The 13,130-nt window shown below is 37.6% G+C and overlaps 1 protein-coding gene across 1 annotated transcript in view; it reads left to right on the top strand.

Annotated features, from left to right (window-relative positions):
- The window catches only part of CUNH9orf84 (chromosome unknown C9orf84 homolog), a 118,122-nt gene that overhangs the window by 17,819 nt on the left and 87,173 nt on the right, over positions 1 to 13,130 (top strand). Inside the window, exon 5 of the mRNA XM_008065563.1 lies at positions 7,275 to 7,459. Within this exon, the coding sequence (XP_008063754.1) occupies positions 7,275 to 7,459 (185 nt within the window). The remainder of the gene's footprint in view (positions 1 to 7,274; positions 7,460 to 13,130) is intronic.

Raw genomic sequence — 13,130 nt, 5'->3', positions numbered from 1 at the left:
ACTGAAGGGGGAAAAAAAAGGATTCAGGTTGAACTCTCACACATCTATTGACATACCCCTTAAACTATAAAAAATGAATATAGAAAAGACCCAGAAGAACAAAAGAACAAAAAACAACAACCACAACAAAATCAAAAGATGAACACTCAATCATTCACATACACACATAAACAGAAAATGACAAATAAAAGAAGAAAGAAACAGAAAAAGAAAATTAAAAAATTTTTTTTGTGGGGGGTGATGCAGATCAAACCCTCACATACACATTCATGCACAAAGGAAAAATATTTTTTAAATAGATGAACTAACAAGCAAACAGTCAAAAAAAATTTTTAAATTAAAAATTAAAAAAAAAACCTGCCCTCTTGTGGCAGGCTCTGTAATTCTTCCTCTAATCCGGTCTCTCCTGTAGTGCCACCTCTTTACTCTCTCCTTAGGGAATAAAGCAGGGAAGGAAGAGGGACAGTAGAGGTGGGTGGGGTTACAGGCCTCTCCTCCCACTCTTGTATGGTCAGGGAGATCTCTGGTTGGACTGTCTCTTCCCCAGGTATGTACTCTCACTGGGGTGCCACAGCCAGGCCTATCCTGGAATGGAGCTCCCCTATTGCAGCTGATGTCCAGACTCTGCCTGGGTTTGTCCCACTCAATTGTGACCCAACTATATGGGTCTGACGTTCAGAGGATTGCCGGGAAGGAGGGGGTTTGGGTCAGCCCCAGACTCATCACTGATCTCTTTGGAGTTCTTCCTCCTCCTTTTCTGGCCACACCCTTTGTCCCACAGCTGGATCAGGGTAGGGGGTGGGGCACCTGGAACTCAGCACTTATCAGGTCCCTCTGAAGTTTGTCCTCTCAGGATAGTCCCTTTGGGCCATGATCAAGCTCTGAGTAGCTGATCCGCCAGTCACAGAGATCGGATCTGTTGGTCATGGTGAGCAAGTCAAAGCACTTTCCTGCCCCACCCTCAATATGGTGGTGGGGTGCTTCTCTTGTCCTCTTCCGTGGAAACTTGCCTCTGGACTCTGTCCGCAGCACCTTCCAGTGCCCTGCAAGGTGCTGAAGTGATGAGGCAAAGCTGGGAGCAGTCTCTCTCCTGCTTCAATGATGAGGAAGCACCTGCAACCCCGGGAAGAGCCAGGGAGGAAGTAGAGAAGCTGCAACCATTGCTGTTGTATCAGGGGCCTGGCCACCCGCTCATGAGCCCCACTTAGACAGTCTCTCCCAGCGTGTTCTTGCCAGGGAGGGTTTGTTGATTTGAAAAAAATGAAAAGAAAGAGAAAATGGCACTCGGCTTCTGCATCCTGGGAATCGCTAGGGTCCAAGCCCAGGCGCTGTGGCACCAGCCACTGCACCAGGAGAGGCCTGGCCACTAGCTCCCTAGCCCTCACTCAGTCAGCCACTCACACGCCCACTGGCTCACCAGCACATACACAAAATTTTCCATACACTCACTCACTCACACAGGGACTCGCATAGTCCGACTGGCTCGGCTGCCATCTTCCCTGCCTCTCCTCTGCTTTGATTTTTTTAAAGGCACAAATCAGATCATAAAATGTCTTTATTATAACTTACTAGTGGTCCCATTGCACACAGAATAAAATCCAAAGTTCTTACCAAGACTTTCTTTCTTTTAAATATGTGGGGTACAATTTGGAGTTAGGTATACAAATGGTCATTGTACAGGTGAAGTTTGGATCTCACTTTGGTCCCGATGTCATCTGGTTTGAGATCACGTACCCTTATTGTTGAAGTGTACCTCCCCCGACCCCCACTTCCCCTGGCAGTTTCCCACTACTGCCAATCTCTTTCTTATAGTATTATAATTGTTCAGGGTCCGCTTATGAGTGTGAACATGTGGTACTCAGTTCTTTTTTTCTGTGATAGATCACTAAGTATTACAGACTCTAACTCCATTCTAGTTGCTGTGAAATTTATGATTTTGTCCTTTATGGCTGCATGATATTCTGTTGTGCATATGTACCACATTTTAAAAATCCAGTCTGCTTTCAATGGGCAGCACAGTTGGTTTCATGTTTTTGCTATTGTGAGTAGTGTTGCAATAAAAATGCTTGCGCAGGTATCTTTTTTGTAGAATGATTTGAGTTTCTCCAGGTATATTCCCAGAAGGAGGATTGCTGGGTCATATGGAAGGTTGATTTTTAGATCTTTTAGGAATCGCCACACTATTTTCCACAGAGGTTGTGCTAGTTTACACTCCCACCAACAGTGTAGAAATGTTCCCTTTTCCTCACAGCCTCTCCAGCATCTGTTGTTGTTTTGAGTTCTTGATGATGGCCATCCTGACTGAAGTTTAGGTGGTATCTTAGTGTGATTTTAATTTGCATTTCTTTGATGATTAGTGAGGCTGAGCATTTTTCATGTATCTGTTGGCTGCTCATATGTCTTCTTTTGAGACATGTCTATTCATATCTTTTGCCCATTTTTTAACAGGGCTGCTTGTTTTTTTCTTTTTGGCATGTTTAAGTTCCTTGTAGATCCTAGATGTTAAGCTTTTGTCAGATATACAGTTGGCAAATATTTTTTCCCAGTCTGTGCACTGTCTCTCCGCTCTCTTGATGGTTTCTTTTGCCTTGCAGAAGCTTTTCAGTTTGATGAGGTCCCACTTGTCTATCTTATCTCTTATGGCATAGGTACTTGGGGTTTTATCAGGAATTGGTTGCCAGTTCCAATTTCCATAGGGTGTCTCCTGCATTTTCTAAGGTTCTTATAGTTTGAGGTTTTACATTTAGTTATTTTATCCATGTAGAATTGATTTTTATGTATGGTGATAGGCAGGGGTCTTGTTTTAGTCTTCTGCATGTGGTCAACCAGTTTTCTAGCACCATTTACTGAATAAGTTCTCCTCTCCCCGTTGGTTGTTAGTGGAGGCTTTGTTGAAGACGAGTTGATTGACAAATTGAGGTTTTGTTTCCAGAATTTCTGTACTGTTCCATTGGTCTATATGCCTGTTTTTGTACCAATACTAGGCTGTTTTGGTTATTGTAGCCTTATAATAAAGTTTAAAGGCTGTAAGTGTGATACTTTCTGCTTTGTTTTCTTTGCTGAGGATTATTTTGGCTATTCATGGTCATTTATGATTCCATGTGAATTTCTGTATTGTTGTTTCCAGGTCTGAGAAGAATGATGCTGGTAATGTAATGGGTATTGCGTTAAATCTGTAGATTGCCTTGGGTAGGATGGACATCTTAACAATGTTGATTCTTCCAATCCATAATATTTTTCCTTTTGTTTGTGTCATCTTTGATTTCTGTGAGCAGTGTTTTGTAGTTTTCGTTATAAAGGTCTTTCACTTCTCTGGTTAGGAAGATGCTGAGGTTGTGTGTGTGTGTGTGTGTGTGTGTGTGTGTGTGTGTGTATGTGTGTGTGTGTGTGTGTGTGTGTGGTTATTGTGAATGGGATTTATTTGGTTCTCTGCCAGTTTGTTGTTGATGTATAAGAATTCTACTATCTTTTGCATGTTGATTTTGTACCCTGAGACATTGCCAAAGTCCTTTTTCATAGCAAGAAGGTTTTTGACAGACTCTTTTGGATTTTTGAGGTATAGAATCATTTTGTCACCAAAGAGGGATTGCTTGACTTTCTCTTTCCCTACTTGGATGCCTCTGATTTCCTTCTCTTGTCTGGTTGCTCTAGCTAGAACTTCCAACACTATGTTGAAGAAGAGGTGTGAAAGTGGGCAGCCTTGTCTTGTTCCGGTTTTCAGGGAAAATGTTTCCAATTTTTGTCCATTTAGCAATATGTCTTTACCAAGCCTTTCAAGTTCCAACATGATGTGGTCTCTGCCTACTTAATCTAACCTCACCCTATTCCAGTCAACTTGACCTTTCTGCTTTTCTTTCTTTTCTTTTTTTTTTTTTTTTTTGAGTTGGAGTCTCACTCTTGTCGCCCAGGCTGGAGTGCAGTGGCACACTCATGGCTACTGCAGCTTCCACCTGCTGGGCTTAGGGGATCCTTCCACCTTAGCCTTCCAAGTCCTGCTTTTCTTAGAATATTGTCATGCTTGTTTCTCCACTTTTTATTCTCTGTTTGACTGTCTCCCTATCAGTATTCAGGTAATTGCTGAAATATCAGTTCCTCAGAGAGCCCTTCATGTACTACCCTCTCTAAAATATACCTCTTACCAACCCTCTTGCAATTATGTGATGTCCAAATCTTTTATTTCATTCATAGCAGTTTTTTTTTACCAACTGATATTATGTTATATACTTGTCTATCCTCCCTTTAGCAAATAAACTTCATGAGGGCAAGAAGTTTGTTCTGTTTACTTCTTCATTCCCAGTGCCTAGCACATTGTAGATACTCAATAAATTTTTCTTAGCCTAGGGAATTAATGAATGGGAATGGATGAACTTACCCAAAAATAATGACTTAGAAAGAAAGTAAAGACAATCTAGATTGGAAACCTAGGAAACATTAGTATCTGCAGACTATACAGAAGAGGAGGAACAAGTGAAAAGAGAATGAATAATACCGGACAGGGTGGTAGAAAGAGAGCTGCCAGGAAACACTGGTCTTCATCATAGACCATTTGTATTTAGGGAAAGAGAATTGACTGGGTGTTCTCAAAACTATATTACTATTAAATATTATTACAAAGCACTGACTCTGTCAGCAACATTTTTTTTTAATTAAAAAGACAACAACTATATAAACAGTAAATTCAGAAAACTATAGTCACATAGTCACATTGAAATCAATGATCTTAATAAGGAATATATACATGGAAGCGTTACAATATTTTTTCTTGTGCCTTGTATTTTCTTTTCTTTTCTTTTCTTTTTTTTCAAGTTAGAGTCTTACTCTGTTATCCAGGTTGGAGTGCAGTGGCACACTCATGGCTACCCCAGTGCCAACCTGCTGGGCTCCAGCGAGCCTTCTGCCTCAGCCTTCCAAGTAGCCAGAACTACAAGTGTGCACAACCATACCCAGCTAATTTTTGATTTTTATTGTTGAGACGAGGTCTTGCCAAGTTGTCTGGGTTGGTCTCAAATCCACGGGCTCAGGCAATCCACTTGCCTTCGCCTCCCAAAGTGCTGGGATTATAGGCTGAACCACTGAACTGGGCCATTGTATTTTCTTTTTCTTTTCTTTTTTTTTTGAGTTGGAATCTCACTCTGTCACCCAAACTGGAGTGCAGTAGCCACTCCTGGCCACTGCAGCCTCGACCTGCTGGGCTCCAGCGATCCTTCTGCTTCAGCCTTCCAAGTAGCTAGAATTACAGGTGTGTGCTACCATGCCTGGCTAATTTTTAATTTATTGTAGAGATGAGGTCTCGTCAAGTTGCCCAGGCGGATCTCAAACCCGCGGGCTCAGGCAATCCACTCACCTCAGCCTCCCAAAGCACTGGGATTACAGGCTGAGCCACCGAGCCAGGCTTGTATTTTCTTAAAGAGTAAAGATTAAACTCTAGAGATTTTTTTTACCTATGATTTTATGATATGGTATATTTGGATTTTTTTCCAATTACACTGGGGATATATATATTTTGAATCTGAGTCTCACTCTGTCACCCAGACTGGAGTGCAGCAGCACAATCTCAGCCACCACAGCCTCAACCTGCTGAGCTCAGGTGATCCTTCCACCTCAGCCTTCCAAGTAGCTGGGACTACAGATGCACACCACTACACCCAGCTAATTTTTTGATTTATTGTAGAGACAAGGCCTCGCTATGTAGCCTAGGCTGGTCTCGAACTCCTGAGCTCAGGCAATACTCTTGCCTCTGCCTCCCAAAGTGCTGGGATTATAGGCATGAGCCACTATGTCCAACTGGGAGTTATATAGATTTTAGTTCTTTCGGACTTTACAAGGAAATTATTAGGATTTATAGTTAAATTGCCAATAATATATTTATCTACTGGAAGATCTCTTATAATGCCAGTGGTATAGACAATAGCAGATATACCTACACCAATCAGAAAACAGGTATGAACAGGATAAGAGAGCCAAAAAAGTACCAAGGACTAGCACCAGCAGGAAGTTACCACCCTAAACTTGAAGGGATTAGGGGACAGAGGAGTTACCAATCTTGTAGGAACTTCAGATGCAGGAGAAGGGCTGTCTGACAAGGGATGTAACCTTTGATGGAAGAGTGTAGCCACTTTCAAACTGTGACCTAGAAGGGAAAGATTTGGGAGAAACAATTATCCCAACCTGTTTCTCTCTGATCTTTGATCTCCTGCCAATGCTTCCCATTAATTGAACCCAAACAGAAGCCAGAAGTCAAGGAAGCTTGGTTGGTTCACAGATTAGCCTTCCAGGTGGCAGAACAGAATATAGAAGATTGAATAATTATACAGAGGAGCAGACATTAAATATCCAGAACAAAGGTGGTTTGGTAAATGTGTGGCAAAATCTAAAAATCTGTATACCTTTTCCATAGTTTTTGTTATGTACTGGCCAGGCCATCCATGTGTCCTAAGCTTTGGCCCTTCCTCTGCCTTGGGGAAATGAATCAATCATCTCTCTCTCTCTCTCTCTCTCTCTCTCTCTCTCTCTCTCTCTCTCTCTCTGTCTCTCGATGTTTCTTGCATGGTTGCTCACAATAGCAAACAGTTACAACAAAAGCAAACAATTACAACAAACTTAAATTTCCAACAATAGGGAACTGATTGAATAAAGTATGATTTACTGATGTATGGGATCCTGTTTTTCCATTCAAAACCTAAGTGAATGTACATTGATTAACATGTAAAGGTGCTCATGCTTCATTGCTTAGTAGAAAATAACAGGTTATGGAATACTATGTACATGAATTCACTTTTGTTTTAAGATATTAAAAAAGGCTAGGCTCGGTGGCTCAGCCTGTAATCCCAGCACTTTAGGACGCCGAGGCAAGTGGATTGCCTGAGCCTGCAGGTTCGAGACCAGCCTGGGCAACTTGGCGAGACCTTGTCTCCTCAATAAGTCAAAAAATTAGCCAGGCGTGGTAGCGTGCACCTGTAGTTCAAGCTACTTGGAAGGCTGAGGAGAAGGGATCCCTCGAGCCCAGCAGATTGACACTGGGGTGGCCGTGAGCATGTCCCTGCACTCCAACCTGGGCGACAGAGTGAGAGTCCAACTCAAAAAAAAAAAAAAAAATTCAAAAGCAATTGAGAAATTTACTTAATTTTTGTATTTCTCTTGAAATGTGATGGGACTATAGATGATTTTGCTCTGTATCTGTTGGAATTTAATAAAGTTTTCCATGGTGAACTTATAGAACACGCACTATTTATTAATAAAAATGTTTTGAAATCAGTAATTTTATAATGTCACAGAAGAACAACTACAGGAACAGTGACCCAGATTAATTGTGAATTTGAGGAAGTCGTTCCAAGTTCAAATCCAAACTCCCAAACTGAAGTAGAGGAAGCTAATTTATATACCCACAAGGACTACAGTGAAGTGTTTACAGTTGTCAGCTGTTCAGAGCAATGGCCAGCACTACAGGCACAGGACCAAGGTAAAATATATGTTATTTCAATTATAAATAATTTCTTACAAATATTCAGATTTTCATTTCAGTGAGTTTTTTGTTTGATTTGATTTTAAATTTTTTATTTTATTATAGATAGCAACCTGCATGTTTATAATTCTAAACTCTGACATATTAGGGAAATATTTTATCATTCATATTAATCCCCTTTTTGTAAATTGGATTATTTTTGGAGTTTAGGTTTGCTATGCCTCAAAGAGATTTATAATAAAAGATTTATAAGCTACAGAGATTTGATCATACTATGCTTACAACATATTGCTATTATAATATTGGCATCTTTGTACAGATTCTGTGACACAGATAGCCAGTGTAACACTAAACTACTAGATTATGAAGTGGTGATTATATTTTATTTTTCAAAAAATGCTAAAGATTTTCAATCTCATCTAATTTACATGAAACAAAGTTTAGAATGGAGATGAATAGTTGAAGTATTAGCTTAGGAAATATACTCAGTGTTACAAACCTACTGTCAATTATAATTAAAAGTGTATCGTATCCAAACTATATTCCAAATCTCTCTTTTTTCTAGAGGGTGCTGAATTCTTCCAACCATGTAAAATATTGCAGAGAATTAATTTTCTTGTATATATAACAGCCTATTTCCTTTTAAAATTATAACATGTAAGACTCTATTAGATAATTATGACTATCATTTAATAAATGCTAATAGCTTGTGCACATGAAAAATAATTTGGTTCTTTTATTGTTATTTTTATGTAGATACATTATATATAAAATTTTTAGTGCTGGCAAATAGTTGTGTGATGATATATATAAAGAGACATAAATTCCTTTTATAGTTTGAGGAGAAAGAGAGATGGATTGTACTGAAGACTAAAACTTGAGAGGATGGTATAATAGTAAGTGACTGAATTTGGAGTTGGAAAATTTGAATTTTCTGCCCAAATCTACTCTTAAAAAAGTGAAACAATTTGGAGAAAGTCATTATTTGGGAATTTGTGAGGAAACTTTTATGATTTAAAATTTTCCTCTATAATTTATTTCTTAATTTACTATTCTTTTTAAAAAATAAAACTATTCTTGTGGATAAAATATTAATATGTAAAGGATGGTTTATTTTTAAAAAGGCTATACAGATATTGCTATTATTATTAATGTGGTAAACGAGAAGCTACTGTTGGCTAGAAGCAACTGTTCACTGAAAGAAGATATGCTTGAATACATGTGAACTGTCCATAGCTTATGTTTTCTCAGGGGTCCTGTGTAATTAGATATCACCTTGTAAATTTAGATTTTCAATTTCAGTTATTTGCTGTTATATTGATTGCTGCCATATTTGTAGATATTTTGGTCATACTGTTTAAATCAAAAGGAACATATTATACTTTGGAATTCAGGTGATACTATAAATTTGCTGTGTCTTTTTTTTTTTTTTTTTTTTTTTTAGTCAGGGACTCACTCTATCACCCACGCTGAAATGCAGTGGCACAATCATGGCTCACTGCAGTCCTCCTGACCTTTTGGGCTCAGGTGATCCTTCTACCTCAGCCTCCTGAGTAGGTCGGACTACAAGCATGAGCCACCATACTTGGCTAATTTTTAAAAATTTTTTAATTTTTTAAATTTTAAATATGTGGGGTACAATTCAGGATTAGGTATACGAGTGGTCATCATACAGGTAAGGTTTGGGCCTCCCTTTTGTCCCCACTTTGCTGGTTTGGATCAGGTACCCTTATTGATGTGTCCCCCCCCCCCCCCCCCCCCCCCCCCACCCCCGCGCACCAGCAATATTCCTCTACTGCCAATCCCTTTCTTATAGTTTTATGGTAAATGTTCAGGGTCCACTTTTTTGTTTTTTTTAAAGATGAGATCTCACTATGTTGCTGTGGTCTTGAACTCCTGGACTCAAACAATTCTCCTGCCTTGGCCTCTCAACATGCTAGGATTACAGGTGTGAGCCACCACACGTGGCCAGATTTGCTGTGTCTTATTATAGAATTACAGATAATTACAAAATTATAAGATAATTTCAAAACATATATACCTTTAAAACATAAAAACAGTGGCTGGTTTTCTTTTATTGTTTGTTGGTTTGTTGATGTTTGCTAATTGTCCTACAATGTTCATGTATTATTTGTCAATATATATAACCATTTTTTTGAGTATCCTTCTAAATATCCTGGGAACACATAAGCAAAAACAGATAGAGATTTTATTTTATTATTTAAATAAAGTTGTACATACTTATAGTTTAGAGAGTCAAATCATTTGTTAAAGTTTATAATAAAAAGCAGTAACCCAACTTCCAGTTTTAAAATGGCAGTATAGAAGCAATCTGACTTCACTCCCCCAGCAGAAAACTGAAAACATATATTCAGCACCAATAGTTTCACCAGCAATAACTCAGAACTCAAATATGAGGACAAGACAGCTCTCCAAGCCCCAGAGAAGTAAAAAAAAAAAACAAAAAAAAAAACTCTGAGCAGATGGAGGGAGAATCTGAATGCCCCTCCCCTTCATTCTGCCCCATAACAAGCACACAGAAAATCTTTCTCCAACTCGTGGTTTCTACACTGAAAAAAGTTATATTGGGGTGGTCAATCAGCTTTCCTACTATCTTGAGTTTCCTGGCAGTAGACCTGTCCTTGTCTTAAATCACGGGAAGCATCATGGCTGCCTGTAGAGAGAAATATCCCTGAGGATATTTCTGCTTGTAGAGACAAAGGGAGGAGTGTTCAGAGACAAAAACTGCTATCTAAACATTTTGTATCCAGCAAAATTATCCTTAAAGTATGAAGGAGAAATAAAGTCTTTCCCAGAAAAACAGAAGCTGAGAGAATTCACCATCACCAGACAGATCTTATAAGAAATGCTAAACACAGTTCTTTAGTCTGAAAGAAAAAACCACTAATGTGCAAAAAGAAAACTTTTCAAAACATAAAACCCACTGGTAAAATTAAGTACATGTACAAACCCAGAATACTCTAATACTGTGGTATGGATTGCAATCTACTCATAAATCTAGTATGAAGCCCAAAGGACAATCTATCAATAACTATAGTAACCTGTTAAGAGATAGGTAATATAAAATATGTACATTGAGACAACAAAAAATTTTGGGGAATGGAGTTAAATAGAACTGTGTATTTATGTGTGTTTGCCTGTGTTTGTTTCTGTTTTTAAAATTTTTGATCTAATATAAGTTTTCATCTTTTAAAAATAACTTTTAATGTTTATAAGATGTTTTTTGAAAGCCTCATGGCAACCTCAGTGCAAAAACTCATATAGGTTTACTAAAAATAAAAAGCAATAAATTAAACCAGAGAAAATCACTTAACCACAAGGAGAAACAGTAAGAAAGGAGGAAAGAAAAGAGGAAATGAGAAGTTTCAAAACAACCAGAAAACAGGAAAAAAAAAATGGCAATAATAAATCCTTATCAATAATAACACTGAATGCAAATGGTCTCAATTCTCCAGTAAAAGGTATAGAGTGGCCGAATGGATAAATAAACAAGACTCAACTATATGATGCCTTCAAGAAATCCACTTCATCTATAAAGACACAGATCGTCTGAAAGTGAAGGACTGGGAAAAGATAGTCCATGCAACTGAAAACCAAGACAGAGCAGAAGTAACTATACCTCAATAAAATAGACGACAAATTTAAGATTGTTAAAAGAGATAAGGTCACTATGTAATGACATAGAAGTCAATTCAGCAAAAGGATGTAACAGTTATAAATATCTATGCACCAAACACCAGAGCTCCCAATTATATAAAACAAACATTAATAGATTTAGACACAGAAAGACATAGGGAGACTTTAACATGCTACTCTCAGTGATGGATATATCATCCAAACAGAAAATCAACAAAGTAACAGTAGAGTTAAACTACACACTAGATCTAATGGGCCTAACTGACATGAACAGAACATGTCACCCAACTGCTACAGAATATGCTTTTTTTAAAAATAGGCACATGGAGCATTCTCCACAATAGATAATATCTTAGGCCACAAAACAAGTCTGCATTAAAAAAAATCATAACAAGTGGTTTTTCTGACCATAATGTAGTAAAACTAGAAATCAATGACAATAGGAACTTCAGAAAATAAACAAACACATGGAAATTAAGCAACATGCTCCTGATGGACCAATGAAGAAATTAAGAAAGAAATTTAAAAATTTACTGAAGCAACTGAAAATGAAAAATACAAATACCAGCATTTATGGGATTCAGCAAAACAGTACTAAGAGGGAAGTTTATAGCAATATAGCAATAAACACCTGTATCAGAAAATCAGAAAGACTTCAAGTAAACAACCTAATAATGCACGTCAAGGCACCAGAAAAGCAAAAACAAACCAGACTCAGAATTAGTAGAAAGAATGAAACAATAAATATCAGACCAGAAAAAAATGAATTTAAGACTAAAAAAATACAGGTTAACAAAACAAAAAGTTGGTTTTTTGAAAAGAGAAACAAAAATAAGAAGAAAGAAGATGTAGATAAATAAAATCAGAAATGAAAAAGGAGACATGACTACTGAGACCTCAGAAATACAAAGAATCATTTAGAGGCTATTATATGCCAATCAACTAGAAAATGCATAAGAAGTGGATAAATTCCTGGACACATGCGACCTACTAAGATTGAACCATAAAGAAATAGAAAACCTCAGCAAACCAGTAATAAGAAATGAAATAGAAGCCATAATAAGAAGTCTCCCATCAAAGAAAAGCCCAGGACCTGATGGCTTCATGCTGAGTTTTGCCAAACATATTAATAACTAATACCAATCCTACTCAAATTCTTCAAAAAATTGACAAGTAGGGAATACTTCCAAACTCATTATACAAGACCAGCATCACCCTGATACCAAAACCAGACAAGGATACAACAGCAACAACAACAAAAAAAAACTACAGACCAGTATCACTGATGAAATAGATGCAAAAATTCTCAACAAAATACTAGCAAGCCTAATTTAACAACACATTAAAAAGATCATTCACCATGATCAAATGGGATTCATCCCAGGGACGCAAGGATGATTCAATATATGCAAATCAATAAATGTGATACATCATGTTAATAGAATCAAGAACAAGTCAGTGTTTTGTTATGTCCACCATGCTTCCTAGCTTCGGCTTTCTCCCCTACCTTGGGGAGGTGACTCTTCTCTCTCTTTCTAATTTACTTTCTAAATAAACTAAACTATATTTTCCAATCTAAAAAAAGTAACCATCTATTGCTTTTTTTTCAATTTGGTAAAATTAAACAGCCCTTTGATTAAAAAATCCCTCATCAAAATGGGTATAAAAGGAACACACCTTAAAGTAATAAAGGCTATATATGACAGCTAACTTGGTACTGAACAGGGAAAATTTGAAGTCTTTTTCTCTAAGGACTGGAATAAAACAAAAGTGTTCACTTTCATCACTTTTGTTCAACATAAAACTGGAGGTCCTGACCAGAGGAATTAGGCAGGAAAAAGAAATAAAGGACATCCAAATTGGAAAAGAAGAAGTCAAAATTAGCCTTGTTTGCAGACATGATCTTATACCTAGAAAAGCCTAAAGATTCCACCAAAATCTGTTAGAGTTTATAAGTGAATTTAGTAAAACTGCAGAAACAAAATTGACATACTAAAATTAGTAGAATTTA

Source organism: Carlito syrichta, unplaced genomic scaffold (assembly GCF_000164805.1).
Source record: "Carlito syrichta isolate Samal-C Ts95f unplaced genomic scaffold, Tarsius_syrichta-2.0.1 Scaffold308663, whole genome shotgun sequence".
Classification (NCBI taxonomy): domain Eukaryota; kingdom Metazoa; phylum Chordata; class Mammalia; order Primates; family Tarsiidae; genus Carlito; species Carlito syrichta.
This window is presented reverse-complemented; position numbering and strand designations above follow the sequence as displayed.